This window comes from Electrophorus electricus, chromosome 10 (genome assembly GCF_013358815.1).
Source record: "Electrophorus electricus isolate fEleEle1 chromosome 10, fEleEle1.pri, whole genome shotgun sequence".
NCBI classification, from domain to species: Eukaryota; Metazoa; Chordata; class Actinopteri; order Gymnotiformes; family Gymnotidae; genus Electrophorus; species Electrophorus electricus.
The window spans coordinates 20,548,354-20,566,841 of NC_049544.1; the positions used below are offsets into that span (position 1 = coordinate 20,548,354).

The following is an 18,488-nucleotide window of genomic DNA, read 5'->3' on the forward strand; positions in this document are numbered from 1 at the left end:
ATTTCCTAGCCGGAGAGTGATACTTGTACGCGCCACGGCAAGCATGAGCCAGTATTTCTTGGATATTTGTTGTACTTTTCGATACAGTGCACTATAATTTTACTTCTGATTATTTTGTAGACACAGAGTGTCTAATTTATCATCTTATCGAGTTTCAATTAATGTAAATATTCCGGTTAAACACATTTAAAGAAGCGATATCCTCAAGACGCTCGCCAAACAAAGTTTACAAAAAATATATCTTACTGTTAAATATAATCCATTTTTCGGTAGGTTTGGTATTCTTGCTTTTCGCAGTCGTGGATGTCAATCGAATAACAAATACTGCACTTCAAGACCTGGGTAATTCCACTAACATGACTGAAAAGTAAACGCGGACTATGACGTTGGGACCGATAACATTCTAATCTTTGAGCGAGATTAGCTCATCCTGTTTTTTGTCTCTGGATTTTGGGCATCCCATCTTTTGACTGCGAATTTGTGTGTGTTTGTAATAGGCATGCAGTCAAACGGCAGCACAGCTTCAGGTGAATTTAAATGGAAACGTAGTGATGAGTCCTTCGCCTTTAACTTTCTCTTGGAGTCCATACCCTCTGGGACCCACAACACCATGGCTCCCGAGAAAGCCCAGTCTACTGAGGGCACGGGGTCAGATTCAACTTCAGGTTTCACCTTAAACTTCCAAATTCCTACAGGAACAGAAGGGACAACACACAGTAGCGAGCTGCAAGTCGAGGCCATGGAAGCAGAAAATACAGAAGCGGCAACAACTCAAAGCACAGAGCCAATCCCAGACACTTCAAACACTAAAACTGGGAAAAAGAAGAAGAAGAAGAAGAAGAAGGAGGAAGGAGCAGAGGACAAACCACAGAAAACCATGAATAAAGCAACGGAGGAAGCTCCAAAAGAAGAGAGCACAGAACTGGTTAGTGAGCACATATGCTTGCCTCAAATCTGCTTTCATACTGTTACTCAGTTTGTCCTTTGTTTAAGTTTGTGTGGGTGTGATGTGGGTGTTACAGACTCCGGAGCAGCAGTTGAGCAGAGAACTGGATTGGTGCATTGAGCAGCTGGAGCTGGGACTGAGAACTCAAAAATCATCAAACAAGCAAAGTGAGCACACCCATGCAGTCAGGCCACTGTCGTTTACCTGCAGAGCCACATGTATATACCGTTGAACCACTGTTTCTTTGAGCAACCCGTGGAATTGCATGTGTGTTTGTATGACAAGGAGAGGAGGCCATTCGTGCTTTGAAGACCCTGCATAGCTCCAGAGCTCCCGTAGTGAAAAAGAGGCAGGTGATGAGAGCTGTATCCGGAGATTACAGAAGGAAGATGGAAGCGGAGAGGGACAGACAATTCAAGCTCATACACTCAGGTGATGCGTGTGTTTGTGCTCTCAGGAAGGCAGGATACATTTACACAGGCCAAGGTTTTATTGTGAGTTTCTATTATGTTCTACAGTTACAGAGAATATTTACTTAAAAGTAAATAGACATATTGCCCTTGATATAGTTTAGAAATTAGGTGCACATGTACAAATTAATTAATTTAATATTTATTTACATACTTGCATATATTTACATATATAGATTACATATTCTAAATGATTCCAGAACAATGTGGCATCACATTGTAAACATTGATCATTTTACTTCAATTACACATACTGTTTTCTTCTGTTTTTATCTCTTGATTAAATACAAAGGTGATTAGCCTGTTGTCCTCTGTTTCCATAGCAATGACTTCAGCAAGGGTCACTGCTGTGTCAGAACCCTCCCACAAACCTGTGTTCTGCTACCGTGCTTCATCAAGTAGACAGACAACTGCCATTGCGGAAAACCCACGGGGTACTTGTGGACTTTCTGTTGAGCCTGTGGAAGGAGAAAATGAGAGTTTCGTTTTACGACCATCACACGAAGAATTTCGCTTCAACTTTGACCTATGATCAGATGCTGTGAGCATGGATGTGGTTCTTTTACCCACATAACTTGCACCTTCATTTGAATCATACATTGCAGAATCAAAGTACATCATTTTGGACCTAGGTATTTTTATCATGTTATGAAGTGAGTTTGGGTCGGTCATGACTTTGGTCAATAAAGATTAAAAACGTATCTCTTGTGTATTGCTTTAATAATGGATTCATAGTATCAGGATATTTACATTTCTTCAACCTTAGCTCAGTCATTTCTTTTACAGGTGCTTTATTAATAGTAAGAAGTGTGCAGTCCATGTTCAAATTAGATTTATGGTCTAACACAATCAGGCCTGATCACGGTTACTAAAATCATTCTGAACTTATCGCACGTCCCATTTGGCGTTGCCATGGAAATAGTGTGCGCGGACTCCTAAGCGCTGTGTTGCTAAACAACTATTGATCAGTTTTATGGTTTAAAACGCGTTTAGTTCAAATAAGGTCTAGTTTAACAAGTTTCAAATTTAGCATGCTTATTAATCACTCTGTTGTATAATTTAAGAAAAATGTAACATTGCCGTAATAAGATGTATTACAACGCAAGAGTAGACGCTCATGGGAAATAGAGTCCATTATCTCGCGGTAAGCGATTGCCGTTGCACAGATGAAGTTTAAAAGACTACAAATACCAAGTGTATACTAATGCTATTCCGAACAGATGTGCAAACTAAAGTTAATTTGTACCCGTGCTGTTACGGTAGAGATTTTTAAAACCCGCTGGAGTTGTTTAGAAAATCAAATCCGTTACACCCTTGTTTTTGTAAGTACGCTGTGTTATTTTCTTGTTATGTTTGTTCGGCGTCTTACGAAACGTTTATGTGAAACTTTTGGTATTTTTGACAATGGCTGACCGACCCTTCTACTTGCTGAAAGACCCGTTTCTGAATCCTGCAGCAAGTTACCGTTTTTTGATGACTTTCGGTAGCTATCTAAGCCCAATAATAAACAAACCTAGCCTTATTATAAAATAAATAACTTAAGAGATGTTCCGTGCTAATACTTGGTTGACTGCAGTGTAGTCGTCTTATGAATTTTATAAGTCGAGAACATTCGCATTATTACCTTAAATATCCGTTAAACGTCATTGCTCGCAACAATCCCAAATAAAGGAACATGACCCGGCAAACTGACGATGACTGCTGACTTTTCCTTTAAAATTTCTGGGAGCTGTTGTAACGCTATGTCATTTTCCAGTCTTCTTCATAATCCAGCCATCACTGAGGATGTCGGAACTCAGCGATGAAGCCAGTGAATCGGAGCAGCTAGCCTCGAGTCTGTCTGTGTGGTTCGGCAGCGCCTCGATCTGCCGTGGGGAGCTGGACGTGCCCCTGGACCTCCACACCGCGTGTTCCATCGGACAGTATGACGTCGTAGCGCAGTGCATTCGGAGGTATTATGACATCGGCAGACACTGCTTTTCACGGGATCGTGGAAACACTTGCATGGATAGCCTGGGTCTGATTAGAAAGTGCACGCTATTTAAATAAAGTAGCTACTGTCAGGAGAAACGAAAAAGAATACAGAAAAAGAAAGAAGGGAAATCACATAGAACAAACGGAGAAAGAGCATTAGGTCTCATTTAGACTAGAGCTCTTATGAGTCACCTGCTAATGGGGAGGATAAATTCTTCCAAAGCCAATGAACACATTTCCATTGCATCCAATGTCTGAAAAGAGTTGGCATGCTTTTACAGGCCCTGTGGGAATGTGGAAGCGGTCTGTAAAGGAGGACGTGACCGTGTTATGTCTGTGTGTTGTTCTCTCTAGAGGGGATGTGGATATGAATGGGAAGAACCTCGGGGGATGGACTCCACTCATGTATGCAGCATACATTGGTCATGACAACATTGTTAACCTGCTCCTGGAGTCCAGCGTTTGTGTTAATACTAGCACTGGTAAAGGGTTAACTCCACTAATGCTAGCTGCTACCTGTGGCAATGAGAGCATTGCTTACTTCCTCCTACAGGTACAAATTGCTCTAATTCATTTATTAATTGACTAGTTTAATAAATGTTTTGTTGTTGAGCAGTGTTTCTGGCTACAGTGGTTTTCCAGTGACACCGTACTGTAGAAATTTAAAAGTGCTGGGCCAAATCTTATTTTTCTAAGTTGCGGACTAGCTTTAGCTGTCTCTTTCTAAAAAGCAAGGGGCGGAGCTTGAGTGCAAGGATGAACGTGGTTGGACAGCTCTTCTGCACAGCACAAGCACTGGACATCAACAGATGGTCCGATTTCTCCTTGACAACAATGCAAATGCTAACATCAAGTAAGATACAGAACTTTAACACATACATCTCATCACAAGACTTCTTCAGTCACAAACAAATACACACACAAACGTTCTGAAAATAATCAGTAAACTGTACAACTGAACTTTTTTTAAATTTAGCTTGACCTTTGCTCTTTTGTGGTTTGCCTCGCCAGGGAGCCCGTTTTAGGGTTCACCCCATTGATGGAAGCTGCAGCCTCAGGCCATGAGATCATCGTCCAATATCTGCTTGACAACGTGAGTGTGTGTATGTGTGTGTGCCCACGTCATCAACTCTCCTTTTCAAACAGCCTGTTCATATGGTTGATTTCCGAGAATATGCATTTGTGTGCACCTTGTGTTGCAGGGTGCACAAGTTGAGGAGAGAAACTTTAAGGGCGACACTGCCAGGGCATTGGCCATGATGTATGGCCACACCAAGATCGCAGGCCTTATAGACATGCACTCTCTAAGAGTGAAGTCAGGTATACAAGTTCTCGCATTTATGATTGCACGGTCTCTTCCACACACTGTGACATACAAGTCGCACTCTTTCCCTGGCATACAGTCACGTACAGATCGCTGATCTTTACAGGCGCATCTGCAAGCACGTATGACGAGCTGAGTTCGTCAGAGGAGGACAGCGCGGCTCCCAGACCCAGGTGTGTCCGCGGCAGGGCCCGGGGCCCAAGCATTCACGACGGGCCGCAGGCCATAGCCCGCTTCCGGGTGACGCCCAAACACGGTACGCGTGCGCACCAGTGCTGGACAGCAACACAGGGCCACACTGGATCTACATGATCAAGCTAAATACTGAGTGCTTACAGCCTACACTGTAAACCTTTATGGGGTGGGAGCCTGAAAAAGGGAAACGTGTTGCTCTTGGGAAAGATGGTCTAATTTTTTTTCTCTCCCATCTTTAATGGAAATGGAAATGGGTTTTTTTGTTTGTTTGTTTAAAGAGAATAACTTTTAGAGTTTAAATTTTTAAAATATAAGTGCAGAATGGAAAGTCTTTTGGGCTTGATCTTAAATTGGGCTTCATTTGTTGCTCCCATTATCTCTATGGGCAGCAACATGATTTTGGAAAATCAAAATAGTAGTACACGCACTCACAAGCTTTAGGATTTATTCTACCAAAAAAGTGTACACAAAAGAAATGATTGATGTTTGAAAATCAACCAGAAACCCTGTCTTGATGTGCATTACTCTTGTTTGCTCTGGTTTGATGCAATGTGCTGTGTGTTTCGTAGACTTTCCTCTGGCACTGCCCGGCTACGTGACATTTCGTGATGTTGGCGACCAGAGCGAGGGCATCTGCAACCGTGATGTCACTTCCCCCATTAATGAACTGGATGGTCAAAGCAACAGCAGTCGAGGTGTCTTTCTCACTGCCTGCGGTTTGCCCTCTCACACACATACACAATGGCACATGCTACACAGGCCTTCATGAGAAGCATTTTGCATAGCTAAGTACTACAGTATCAGTCCTTTATACAAATTATAGTGTTGTTCCCTTCTAAAAATATAACAGTGCAGTTACCATATATAACTACTATAGTGTAGTTCCTTTGTTTCAGTAGTACTACATTATGGTTACCTTGTATAGGTTCTACAGTAGATTTCTCTTGTTTAACTAGTACTTAATACTATTGTATAGTACACTTGTACACTCACCGGCCACTTTATTAGGTACACTTTACTGGTAACAGGTTGGACTCCCCTTTGTCTTCTGAGCTGCCTTAGTTCTTCATGGCGTAGATTCAACAAGGTGTTGGAAACATTCTTCAGAGATTTTGGTCTATATTGACTTGATAGCATCGGGCACTTCCTGCAGATCTGTCAGCTGCATATTCATGAAGTGAATCTCCCCTCCTACCACCACATTGTTAGATTGAAATCTTGGCACATTCAAGAAACCAGTTTGAGATGATTTGAGCTTTGTGACATGGCACATTATCCTGCTGGAATTAGCCATCAGAAGATGAGTACGCTGTACACTGTCATAAAGGGATGGACATGGTCATCAACAATACTCAGGTATTTAACAATACTTAACAATACTTGGTATTGAGGGGCCCAAAGTGTGCCATGAAAGTATCACCCATGTTATCATAACACCACCAACCTGATTCATCAATACAAGGCAGGATGGATCCATGCTTTCATGCTGGTTACTCCAAATTCTGACCCTACCATCTGAATGTAGCAGCAGAAATCAGTACTTTATCAGACTAGTCAATGTTTTTCCCATCTTCGATTGTCCAATTTGGGGATCCAGTGATTGTATCCTCAGTTGCCTGTTCTTATCTTACAGGACTGGCATACGGTGTGGTTTTCTGCTGCTGTATCCCCTTTGCTTCAAGGTTCAACGTGTTGTACATTCCGAGATGCTCTCCTGCATACCTTGGTTATTCCGAGTTACTGCTGAGAACTGCCACTCACTGGATATCTTCTCTTTTTCGGACAGTTCTCTTTGAACCCTAGAGATGGTTGTATGTGAAAATCACAGTAGATCAACAGTTTCTGAAATACTCAGGCCAACCCATTTTGTATAGCACCAACAACCATGCCACATTCAAAGTCACTTAAATCACCTTTCTTCCCCTTTCTGATGCTCAGTTAGAACTTCAGCAGGTCACCCTGACCATGGATATACTGCATATGTCACACAATTTATACTGAATACTGCATACTGGTCCCTGTAATAGTATGTAGTATAGTATCCAGCATGTGAGAAGCGCAAACCATACTATGAGGTCACGTGAACATATGAACGTTCCTCCCACTTGTGAAAGATTTTCCGCCACTGTTGCATGACAGCATGCATACACCATGAAGATATCTCTGGTTGCGTACTGGAATATTTGATGGTAGCATATTATCCGGGTATCTTCTGCATACTGGGAAAAATGTATTTTGGTCACTCACTGCATATTGCCTACTGATTTGGGGCCCAGTCAGTACGCGAGCAGTATGTAGTAGGCTATTTCAAACACAGCCCACGTCTATATGTCTAAATGCATTGAGTTGCTGCCTTGTGATTGGCTGATTTAGATATTTGCATTAACAAGCAGTTGAACAAGTGTACTTAAAGTGGCCAGTGAGTATATAAGAACTGTTGTATTCTCACTATGCTGAATTTTTCCATTTCTTTTTGGGTTTTTTGTTTTTTTTTGCAGATGATCACTGAGGTTATGGTTAAGATTAGGTTGAAGCATAGTAGTAGCTGTATTAGCTACAGTGATAAACAAATCAATAAAACTCCCATAAAGATTGTGTGTGTGTGTGTGTGTGTGTGTGTGTGTGTGTGTGTGTGTGTGTGTGTGTGTGTGTGTACATAGATGATCTGTTCTTCGAAAATGACATGCCCACCATGAGGAGTAGCAGCAGTAGTAGTGAGGGCTTGCCCTGCATCCTCGGCCTCAGCAGGGAGGCGTCGCTAGAGAGCAATGAGGTAACCATGGCATCAGATCATTATTTGATATTGGGGTTTCTTGTTTATGTGAATGGGGTTCCAGGAACCACCAATATCATATAATTCTGTATTCTGGGATGTACGATAAAATAAATCTGATCATTTCTCCTCTCTCAGGACTCTGACCAAGCCAAGAGGAGTTGCTCCCGGCGACCCAATAAACTCCATCACTCCAAGATCAAGAGTCGCCATAGCAACAGCAACTTTACTCCTCCCAACAGCGCTGGGAATTGTGGGATACCCCCTCCCACTGTACTCTCTTCCTACACAGGCCCAAAGGTAGAATGCCGAAAAGAGAATGCCGTGACCGTATTGTGTGTTTTTCATTTCTACAGCAGAATGGCGATAGTAACCGTGATAGAAAGCTTGGCGCAACTTGGAGCTGATGCATATGTTAAACGTGTTTCTATTACATGGAGGAACTGTTGTAAGTTGTTTGTGTGCGTATTCATGTTGGTGATAGGACCTGGCAGAGTTCTTGGAGCAGATAGGCTTTAGTAAGTACCTCCCCCTGCTGGAGGAGCAGGATATTGACCTGAGAATCTTCCTGACACTGACTGAGAACGACCTCAAAGAAGTGGGCATCACGTGAGTCACACTCTGTCTCTCACTCCGCATTACTACTTCTCTGTCTCCTCCCCACACACACGCGCGCACTCACAAACATATTTCAACACTCAAGGCCTTCTTTTTGTTTTCTTCCTAGTTTGTTCGGTCCCAAAAGAAAGATGACATCAGCGATAGCTCGTTGGCATAGTAATGCCCGGCCACCCAGTGACGCCCTAGAACAGGCATATGCCGACAAGCTGGAGGCTGAGATGCAGGAAATGGCCATTCAGCTTCATAAGGTATCATTACAATAACTATACAGCTTGATAAGGTATCGTTACACCTACCATTCCGCTCCATAAGGTATCATTGCAGCTGTTATTCAGCTCAGTAATGCATCATTACAACTGCGATTTGGCTCCATAAGGTAATACTGTAACTGCTGATCACTTCCATAATGAAGCTGTATGACCACTTTTCAGTTCCATTTGGTCATGCCATGGCTATCCAGATCTATAAGTCCTGCTATTCAGCTCCATAAGATATTATTTCTGCTATTTAAGATGACAAGTGTAACGCATGGAGGCAAAGCGGGATGCGGGGACCAGTTCCGTAAAACAGGAACATACGTTTATTAATACATATAACACTGAAGATGGAGATCGCTGACTATCAAAGTCAAACATTGACAACCATCACACATAAACAACATACAAGGAGCAGGTGTGGAACACGGGGAGGACGTGGTCACACGGACGAACACAGAAACACGGGGAGATGTTTGGGTGGAGTACCATGACGACAACAACGTAGTTCTGTAACAAATATTGTATGTTGGCGGGACTTTTATCTGTTGTACGGTCTGGTGTAAACCACATAATCAGTAATTAAGCTAACATTTCTACGGGCCTTTTGTACATTGTATGTGATTATTAACTCCATTATAACTGCCATTCAGATGAGGTCTGATAAGAAATGACCACCAGGCAGTTACTGTGAAAATCAAGCCCATCTGAATGGCACATTATTGTGTGTGTGTGTGTGTGTGTGCACGCATGCGTAGCGCTGCGTAGAGGTAGAGACCCTGCAGGGCCAGGTCTCTCAGGAGAAGGAGCTGCGTACTGTGATGGAGGGATGTCTGATGGAGGAGAAGATGACGTGGAGGAGCGTGCAGGTTCAGATGCGACACAGCCTCGAACGCCTCCAGGCGCTGGACACCACGCTCCAGGCACTCCAACACGTGCGCGTGCAGCTAGCATGCCGCATCCACGGCGATGGCCGTGCTACCCAAGAGGGTCTGCCTGCTCTATAACTGTCTTGCACATGAATATAATCTGTGGCTTTCTGTGTTATATTAATAGCTTCATACAATAAAGTAATATTACAGCATCTAATACAGTATTACTTTTGCTTATTATCTTATCTTTTAAAGGTTTGTTATGGTCAGATTTTGAGAATAATTTATTGTTTTCAACCTAAAAGGCCATGTAAGGGAGGGAGAGCACACACTGCCAGTATCTGGAGGAGGATACAAACACATCTTCCTTCTATTTTTGCCATTACACAAGCTTGGATATGTGAAACTCAGGTGTGCCCTGAGCGTAGAGTCAGACAGGCCTCATAATTGAGCCCTTGTTAAGTACTTGATAATGGGTGACTGGGAAACCTCAGGCAAAAAGAAAATTGCTTTTGCTCCGTCTCATTTGAATCTGCTCTTTTTAATGTAACTTGTTCTTTCTGTTTGGTCTCTCTCTCTTCTTCTCTCACTCTTTATTTTCTCTAGAGGATAATTTGACATGCTTCAAGATGCTCTCAAAGATGGAGTCTTGTGAGGAGAAACTAGGTAATAAAAATAAATATTTGTAATAAAAACTAATTTTAATAAAATTTAAATTGGCAAGTAAGCCGGTGTGTGTTTTTCATAAGTGTGTGTGTGTGTGTGTGTAAGCCAAAAGTCTGAAAGAATTGTGCCAGAGTCTACAGCATCTCTGCACACAAGAGAAGAGCTCTAACACCTGGGAGGAAGAGAACTAGCAGCAACTATATGCAAGTCAGTCTCCAACACACACACACACACACACACACACACACACACACACACACACACACACCCCACTCCTTTGCTGACTTAGCACACTTCCATATTAAAGGTTTAAAGGTGCAAAACATTGTGGTAATGTGTAGACATCCCAGTCATCTGACAGACAGCTATTTTGTTCTGTTGCAGAATTACTTCTAACCTGAAGTGGATACGGTCTAACACATCTGTTCTACTTTTTTGTTGTTTAACCCCCACAGGAGCTTCAGAATTTTAACAGAGGGTGATTGCACCACCCTGAACACACTTGAATACACAGAGAATTGCCTAAACTTGTCAGAGAGAGACAGGGAGAGAGAGAGGTGCTGTTGGTCTGAATAGTTATATGATTCAGAAAGATGGATGGAGAGAAGGACAAAGGAGTAAACAAAGGAAAAAGGTATAAACAAATGGAAGCAGGACAATGAGCAGTAAAACAGATGGAGAGGTGAATCCTCTCTGTTCACACAGGACTTACCCCCACTGCATTGTGGGAGTGCAGGTCTAACCTAATTAAAGACAATCTGTTTTTTTTTTTTTTTTTTTTTTTTTGTTTTTTTTTTTTTAAGCAGGGTCCGAGGGTGAATAGATGCATGTGTCATTGTCTTCAAACACGCAACTACCAATGTTGTACAACAAATCAGACCTCTAGAATGAGTTTAAACTGCCTTGTAAATACACCCTGTCAAAAAGTATATTTAATGTGTAGTCCTGGGATACCCAGACTGGACCAAACTAATGTTCTTCCTCCACTGGTACTGAGCTGCAGATGACCCAGTATTACCTGGTTGCCAGTTTGCAACCTTTGCAACCTTACTGTCAACGGCTGTTATGTTTGTCGGTCGTTGTTCATCCGTGGGACATACCCGACTTTCTCAGAGTTGACCCAGGTGGGGCTGGGCCACATCACAATCGCCCAGCCTGCATGGGATCTAAATATCTACAGCGCATCAGGACATAGGAGCTGAAATTAAATCATCATATTGTTGTTAAGAAGTTTTAAAAAAAAAAATTTAATTCAGCTAGTGGGGATGCTCTTTTTAAACATTGCCCATATGGTCAGCCCAAACAGGGCTTAAGCTTATTAAGATTAAGCTTCTCATTTAACAAAACTGTAGAATTGTTGTAAAACCTATTGATTTGAATTTTTTTTTACAATTTATTGTTTAATAACCAGGATTCCAGATTCAGTATTAAACTGAAAATTAAACTAAGGTACACAAATTCAGGTAAATCATTTCATGACATGACTCCCTTGTATATAGATCAAATAAAGAGATTTGTGTCTTCTACTTCTGGGTCCTGTTTTTTTTTTTTTAGTGGTTCTTGGACAATAAAATTGGTGAATCAAAATGAAAAAATAAATTATATATATTCTGACACTTTTGACACTTTTAACTCTCCTCCCATCCCAAGCACTGCAAAAAATGCAATCCCCTACAACTACTAACTTCTAAACACATTTGCAGTAAGAATGAAGACTCCAAGAAAAGTGGAAAAATGTGTGAATATTTTCAGATCTTTGGATTTCCAAGACTGATGCTTTTGCTCATGTTTTACCTGTTGAATGAATGGATGCACTGACCTATAAACAATCTGCAGCTAAGACAATAATTCCTTTTATCACTTATCCTACAAATAAAACACTGCCTATTAAACACTTAAGAATCCTCCAGGATAATACAGAGACTGCATTCCTTTTTAAGGATCCCCTACAGATGAGACAAACACATCAGAGAGATGTTCATCAAGAGTGAGATCAATGATCATTCAAATAATGGCTGTGGTACTGTAGCCTGCAACCGCTTAGATGTGCAACATGTAAATGTATGAACACAGCCACAAAAATAACGAGTGAAAGGATCAATTGTTTTCCCTCATTCCTCATCAAGCAACTGCAGTTGTTGTCCACTGTATTACTGGTAAGAGAAATAACCATTTTTACAGTGGAAAAAACAAAACTCCTTCAGTCCATCAGAATTAAGCATTTGTTGTTTCCAGTGGCAAGTCATTTTAATGATGGTGGACTTTTCATTAAAGGTGTGTCTGTTTGCACTGCCAGTTGCTATGGCAGCAACGAAGTTTGGAAATGTACGGAAAAATAACTGATCTACATTTTTAGAACTTCAGGATCTATGTCTGAAATGTACCATTTCCTGGAAACCTTGTGTATTACGCTGACGTTTTGACTACTTCTTACCTTTTACCTGTTACTCCCTGGAATCTTATTAAGGTAATGCTCCTGTACCAAATCAAGCAACCATCCTACCCTGTACATGCAGTAAGTGTGAAACAGGTTTACATCCATGAATGGTATGGGACAGCAAAAGAACCAGGTTTATTGTGAGGATACTATAGTCCTGAAGGAACACATAATTGCTGGTCCAAAAGCTCTCAGATTCCTGAGCTGGAAATATTTACACAGTGAACATAAACCTGATTCACAGATCTGCATGCATTCATATGGCATGTTCAGCCTTTACAACAGTCCCTCCGTCTAAGTCCATCAGGCTGTAATAAAGACACACACGCTGCTTGTTATGAGCTGGGGTTATCTGTGGGTGGGTAGGTATGTGTGTGGGGGTACAGGTGTGTGAGAGAGGGAGGGGGGGTGATCAATGTATATGTAGGTTTTCTCATTTTCTTGCCTTAGTACTCACGGCTGGTGCACTCTTCAACACCTCCAACACCCCCCCCCCCCCCACACACACACCCCTACCCCTGTGTGTGTGTGTGAGACAGACAGCATACCTAATGTACTTTAGGGCAGGATATGTGTATTGTTTGGGTATGTGTGTGACAGGTGAATTCACTTAGGTGTCCACAGCCAGTAAAGAAGTAGCTAGAGTTTTGTAGGGGTGTGTGTGCGCACATGCGCACATGCAACCGCACCTCTCGGGTCTATTCACACAGGTCTCCACACCAAGCAGGGCAGTAATTGGAGCTCTTTAGGGGTGGGTCTGTTCATCTCGGGTGTATTCACACAGGTGTCCACACCCAGCAGGGCAGTGGTTGGAGCTCTTGAGGAGTAGGGGTGGGTGTCAGGTGTATTCACACAGGTGTCCGCACCCAGCGGGGCAGTGGTTGGAGTGCTTCAGCCACTCCCTCATGTGCTCCAGATGGCCTCCGTGACTGCAACCCTGACACCACACGAACAAGCCTTTCACCACATGGTGGCACACTGCGCACACACTCGCACACTGGTGGCACCTGCAGGACACACAAAATAAAGAATTAGCCCTGAAATAATGTTAAATATTTCTGGACATGTCTCAACCTAAACATCACTCTCAAAGCAGGTATAATGAAATTATCCTCGGCACCAGGGAGTTAGTTTATGGCTATAGTAAATATGATTACTGGTATGCAATGAGCTGATCTTGCTTAACATTGCAAAACCTAAGTTGTTATTTTGTACACTTCACTGCCAAATGGTTTTGTAGGTCGAACTTGAACATGAGGTCTTGCTTGATTTTGGAAATCAAAAAAGTAAAAAGATTGCTATTTAATAACAAGCAGTGTCTGTAATCAAATGAGTAAACAGGTTCCGTAATTACAGGAATTTCATCATCAATGCCTAGAGGGGAAAAAAGAAAAACACAATAAGGGAAAGATGTGCATCATACCCACTGTCTCTTTCCTTAGTGTAACAGTCCCATTTCCTCCAGTATTTCTTTTTGAGGACAAAAGAGTGCAAGTCATGTTTTCCATGGAGCAAATATAATCCACAGTTCCTACACTGTGGGGGATTTGTCTGAGGCCAGCATTGAGTGACAGCTTTTCTACATGCAACCAAGCAGCTCTTCAATAGGTAGCCATTGCCTTTCCATAAACCTTCAGGAATAGCAGCAAGGTTCTACATTCTATGACTTGTTGGTTGAAAATGTTACTCACAATTTTACTTTTTGTTCCAAATAAACCTGGAAACATGCAATGTCCCATTCTCTGAATTGTTTAGAAGGAATCTATAGGCAGAGCTGCGAATAAATAGTATAATCTGGCAAGGATCATAATAGATCTTATTCTCGTGTCTGTGTCAAGGGGGGGGGGGGTAAGGTCCACATGTTAATTTTTTTTTTGTTAATATGATCATTTATGCCACACAGAGAGGACACATCTATTGTTAAGTAGACCCCAAGGTACTGTATATGTGGTAAATGCCAGTTAAAATTGTACCTTTTGCCAGTCCTTAGGCATGGGTGTAGTTAAATGTCAGGGATTGTGTTTTGTGAATATTAAATATATATTCAGAGTTGCTCCCGTACATTTTCAAAATATTCATCAACAGGCATACCACTGATCTTGGGATTTGGAATGTCACGAATATGTCATCTGCGTCCAAGCCGATTTTGTATTCTAATCCCCTTATAGTTCTACCCTCCGATCCTCTTTCCTGTGTGATCATTTGGGCCAAAGTTTCAGCAAAGGGACTGTAGAAAGGTCAGGCTGACAGTCCTGTCTATTTCCTTGTTGTAGCACTACAGAGTTAGAGACACTGACATTCATTTTTTATCATAGCTGTTGGGGATAAATATGTTTTTATACATTGTATAATCCTTTACTGAACCCAAACCTATCCATTACTCTATATATCCAATCTATCAATTGATATTCCCATTCCCAGCCAACAGAATCAAAGCCTTCCAAGCATTAGATGAAAAGAAGGGTTAACTGAAAAGGATTACACAATTTTCCCTTTATTAATGGAGGGCTATGGGTTTATCTCTTTCTGATAAACTCAGTTTGGCCCTCACCTATTAAGAGTGGCATCAACTCTTCCAACCTTAGTCAGAATTGGTGATTATAGTTTAGAATCTCCATTCAGGACTCTAATTGGTCTATAAGATTTATAATCCATCTTATTTTTCTCTCCCATTACAGAGATCAAGGTCTCATTCCAAGAAGGTCAGAGGAACCGCCTCCCATCACAATACGATTAAAACAGGTTTTAAGTACCGTTAATGTCTTGCACCTTTCTGGTGGGTATCCATCAGTACATGTTAATTTCCCTGCATTAAGGGCTGAGATTGCTTAAGGGCTATGTTCTCCATTGAGATTTCGGGGGTTACGTTTGTCACTGTGCATTGTGGGATCTAAAAAAATGTTGAAACTATTTAATTTTTTGGTTGACTAGCTTTCTCTGATTGTATGTATCTATGTGTTTCTATATGTTTCAAATGAGTTCTGGATTCCTTCTAGTTTGGGTGTTTTATTTGTTATAGAACTTCTGATGTTATGAATTGGGCTTCTAGCTTGCTGATTACAAAGTCTCTAGACTAACAGTCTTGTCACTTTGGGCCTGCTTCAAAGAACCTTTGCTTCATTTTAGCCATATCCCAGTTAATAGATCTCATTTGCAGCAGATGGAGTTGAGCCTTTCGAGCTGTGATTTTCACCCCCTCTAAAAAAAAACAAAAAAACAAAAAAAAAACACACTTTGGCTGCATCTTGCATTACAGCCAAACTCACATCTCCATTTTCATCGTGCTCTTAAAAAAGGTTATTTCTTCTACCACTGCGGTCCTGGATGTTACATTATTTAATGCTCCTGTGTTTAGTGTCCACAAGGTTTTCTTAAAGCACCATCTATGTGTAGCTTTAAATATCGACCAGAGTAGTCAGACCTATTCCTCCTTTTCTAACTCTAGGTCGATCCTTACAGAACACAAATAAATAATAAATTCTTGAGTGGATGTTATAAGACACCAAATAGAAAGTGACAGCTAAATCAAGTCTATTCAAGTCTTGCCACATATCCATTAAGACCCAAGTCTTGCAGCACACTGTGAATCTCTAAGGTATTCATTTTCCTTATTTTTCTAGTAGTGTCTAACCTATGGTTCAATAGTGTATTTAAATCGCCTGCACATATAATGATGCCATTTATTTTAGATGCTACTAGATCAAATAGCTTTAAAGGGCTATATAACATCCTGGAGAGGCATGAATGTTTAACAGAGTGATTTCTGTAGGTTGGAGTTTGCCTTTAAGTAAAATAGGTCCGCCTTCTTTTGTCTTCGGGTTTGGAGAATAATTAAAAACTGGCTGAATTTGTTAAGCCACTCCTCTTCTTTCCTGATTTATGTGATGAGAAGAAGGTGTTATGGAAGACTAGTGTGTTAGGTTTCGCATGCTCAGTATAGTAACAGATGAGTTGCTTGCCAAAAATCTCTAGTAACTTTCTCCCTTTTAAATGTAGCTACCATTTTGTTCCATTTGATGGGACTGTTAAATCCCATTTATGGATAAGATATTAGACTAAAGCCATTTTCTGTCCCAAATAACCCTTTTTTGGTTGGTACTCTTGTACATTAAATACAGAGTTAGTCAAATGATCCTGGCCCAAATTTCACCACATGGGCTATTTTTAGCAGCCTCACTAACAGTTAGGTCTTTTCCAGGTGTCTAGGGGGAGTTCAGCGGGCTTTGCAGGTTTTCCTTGAGCGCTTTTTTAATCGATGTGTACTCCTCTCCCTTCTGCGGCACCTTCCATTCCAAGTTCTGGGGTCAAAGTGTTTCCCAGTTCGGTCTTGATTAAGTCCTCGGAGAAGTGCAAAGAAGTGCCCTCGACATTTTCTGGGACACCTTATGTCGTCGTGCTGTGAGCAGCCTTCCAGATCTGCCAGTTTAACCTGTAACGCTTGTTGGCTTTTAAATAGTTGTGTTAGTGTGTCTTCAACATTGATGTCCCACTGTTGTCTTTCTGACATTCGTCACCACTTCCCCCTGGCGTTGGGTGACTTCCTCAATTTGGTCGATGGCACCTGGCGCCTGCTGATTTTTGAGTCGAGTTCATCCAGCTGTGTCTTCATATCCTGTCGAAAGCCAACTTGGAATTGGGACGTTTCTTTTCTCACATCAGTCGCTCATCCCTCCACTTCAACAGAGTGAGCTGATTGTAGCTGCTGTGCTTCAGAGCTGCCAATTTCCCATGACCGAGTTTTGCTCACAGACACGCAAGCTTCTTTATCGACTTCCTCCCTGTGTGCCGCCCCACAACCCTGACTTTGTTTCTCTATATTTGTTCCCACTTGTTTTCCTTCCAGTTTGAATCTGATTTGGAGAACGAAAGTATTTGAATTTCAGAGGTTTTGTTTGGCTGATACCAGAGCTGTATTTTATGTTGCCATACATAAAAGTCCTTGCCAGAAGTCCCAGAACATTTCAAGATTTATACACAGGGTCACACCTCAAAGCTCATTTGCTTAGGATCACACCTGGCTTCATACCTGGCTATCTTACATGAGCTAGGAAATTTAGATCAGAACTTTGAACATGAGACTTTATTCCTCATGTCCACTGTTAGCATCATCCTTGACTACAGACTCAACAGCACAGGACCAATTCAGACAAAAGTGCTGTCAGAGAAGCACTCGGTGGGAGTGTGTGTGCATTTACCTGTCACAGATCCAACCCTTGTTGTTCATGGGTCGTTTGCAGTTGCTGCAGTTGATGTGCAGTGTGGTGGATGCCTGGTTTAAACATGTGATCGCACTGCACGTGCTCAGTTTGATCACCTCATTGCTGACGTTCCACAGCTCGAACCGCTGCAGCAGCTCAATGTAGGACATGTACCAGTGTTCCTATGATACACACACAATTTGTTGATGGGTCATTTAAAATCCAATTATTAATTGTATCATTATTTTATGGGGGATGCATACCTGTGTGAGCTCATCGACCTCCTTGCGGATTCGCTCCCCGAGCACGATGAGGGCGGAGACAGCCATCTGCACGTCGCCCAGCTCAGCGTAGTGGGTTAGTGCGGCGCGCACCACAGGGCTGAAGAAGCCCGGCGGCAGGCGTGGCTGGAAGAGCAGCTGCGACACCGAGATCAGGCTGAAGGACTCCATGGGCGTGAGGCAGGAGCCCTCGGTCTCGCCGCCACTCACTTGTGGCGACTCCGGCTTCTCCGCCGGTGGCTCTGGTGCAGACGGGTGGTCCACGATCTCGTGTCGGAGCGGGAATGCTTCCTGGGGTAGGATGTACTCTGGCTCCTCTGTGGGAGGGGGGATATGGTTTGTAAACGTGTGTGTGTGTGTGTGTGTGTGTGTGTGTGTATGTGTGTGAGAGAGAGAGAGACCGGTGTCCTGCCGCGATTGGGATGTGTGAGTGTGTGTTCACCACTCACATTGGCCCAGTGTCCTGTTGTGATTGGC

General features: G+C 42.2%; 3 protein-coding genes and 1 long non-coding RNA gene across 10 annotated transcripts in view; 2 read left to right on the plus strand and 2 right to left on the minus strand.

The window, feature by feature from the left end:
• Nucleotides 1–28: 28 nt before the first annotated feature.
• c10h8orf33 (chromosome 10 C8orf33 homolog) lies at nucleotides 29–2,117 on the plus strand. Of its 2 annotated transcripts, XM_027024802.2 has the most exons (5): nucleotides 29–342; nucleotides 498–925; nucleotides 1,023–1,113; nucleotides 1,232–1,378; nucleotides 1,740–2,117. In XM_027024802.2, the coding sequence occupies exons 2-5, from the start codon at nucleotides 500–502 to the stop codon at nucleotides 1,946–1,948; spliced, it is 873 nt and encodes a 290-aa protein (XP_026880603.2). In that variant the 5' UTR covers nucleotides 29–342; nucleotides 498–499; the 3' UTR covers nucleotides 1,949–2,117. The 2 variants fall into 2 exon arrangements, with proteins under 2 accessions (XP_026880603.2, XP_026880601.2); XM_027024800.2 differs by having other exon boundaries at nucleotides 29–925.
• Nucleotides 1,543–3,261, minus strand: LOC113586583. Its single transcript, XR_003411633.2, has 2 exons — nucleotides 3,041–3,261; nucleotides 1,543–1,874 (listed from the first exon to the last, which is right to left on the minus strand). It is a non-coding gene; the product is annotated as an uncharacterized LOC113586583 (long non-coding RNA).
• On the plus strand, nucleotides 2,645–11,621 carry anks3 (ankyrin repeat and sterile alpha motif domain containing 3). 2 transcript variants are annotated; one of them, XM_027024795.2, is made up of 16 exons: nucleotides 2,645–2,738; nucleotides 3,173–3,368; nucleotides 3,745–3,943; nucleotides 4,122–4,243; nucleotides 4,402–4,483; nucleotides 4,593–4,710; nucleotides 4,821–4,970; nucleotides 5,479–5,604; nucleotides 7,570–7,682; nucleotides 7,821–7,982; nucleotides 8,167–8,291; nucleotides 8,410–8,551; nucleotides 9,316–9,547; nucleotides 10,036–10,095; nucleotides 10,201–10,302; nucleotides 10,551–11,621. In XM_027024795.2, exons 2-15 carry the CDS (start codon nucleotides 3,202–3,204, stop codon nucleotides 10,284–10,286), a joined length of 1,884 nt encoding a protein of 627 aa, XP_026880596.2. In that variant the 5' UTR covers nucleotides 2,645–2,738; nucleotides 3,173–3,201; the 3' UTR covers nucleotides 10,287–10,302; nucleotides 10,551–11,621. The 2 variants fall into 2 exon arrangements, with proteins under 2 accessions (XP_026880596.2, XP_026880595.2); XM_027024794.2 differs by lacking the exon at nucleotides 2,645–2,738 and adding an exon at nucleotides 2,758–2,899.
• Nucleotides 11,622–11,682: 61 nt separating this feature from the next.
• Nucleotides 11,683–18,488, minus strand: part of wdr24 (WD repeat domain 24) — a 12,996-nt gene continuing 6,190 nt past the window's right edge. For 4 of the 5 annotated variants that reach the window (XM_027024808.2, XM_027024810.2, XM_035530532.1 and 1 more), the window contains exons 11-13: nucleotides 17,994–18,328; nucleotides 17,728–17,912; nucleotides 15,831–17,382 (exon numbers count right to left, since the gene is read on the minus strand). In XM_027024808.2, the coding sequence (XP_026880609.2) occupies nucleotides 17,196–17,382; nucleotides 17,728–17,912; nucleotides 17,994–18,328 (707 nt within the window). In that variant the 3' untranslated portion in view covers nucleotides 15,831–17,195. Of the gene's footprint in view, nucleotides 13,540–15,830; nucleotides 17,383–17,727; nucleotides 17,913–17,993; nucleotides 18,329–18,488 lie in introns of those variants that run through there. The other variant, XM_027024811.2, reaches the window with a different exon arrangement.

Coding starts and splice junctions, on each gene's coding strand:
- anks3 (XM_027024794.2), top strand. CDS start 2,821: ATGGCTGACCGACCCTTCTACTTGCTGAAAGACCCGTTTCTGAATCCT. Junction 5,605..7,569: donor TCAAAGCAACAGCAGTCGAG/GTGTCTTTCTCA, acceptor GTGTGTACATAG/ATGATCTGTTCTTCGAAAAT. Junction 9,548..10,035: donor TGGCCGTGCTACCCAAGAGG/GTCTGCCTGCTC, acceptor TATTTTCTCTAG/AGGATAATTTGACATGCTTC.
- c10h8orf33 (XM_027024800.2), top strand. CDS start 500: ATGCAGTCAAACGGCAGCACAGCTTCAGGTGAATTTAAATGGAAACGT. Junction 926..1,022: donor AAGAAGAGAGCACAGAACTG/GTTAGTGAGCAC, acceptor TGGGTGTTACAG/ACTCCGGAGCAGCAGTTGAG. Junction 1,114..1,231: donor AAAATCATCAAACAAGCAAA/GTGAGCACACCC, acceptor TTGTATGACAAG/GAGAGGAGGCCATTCGTGCT.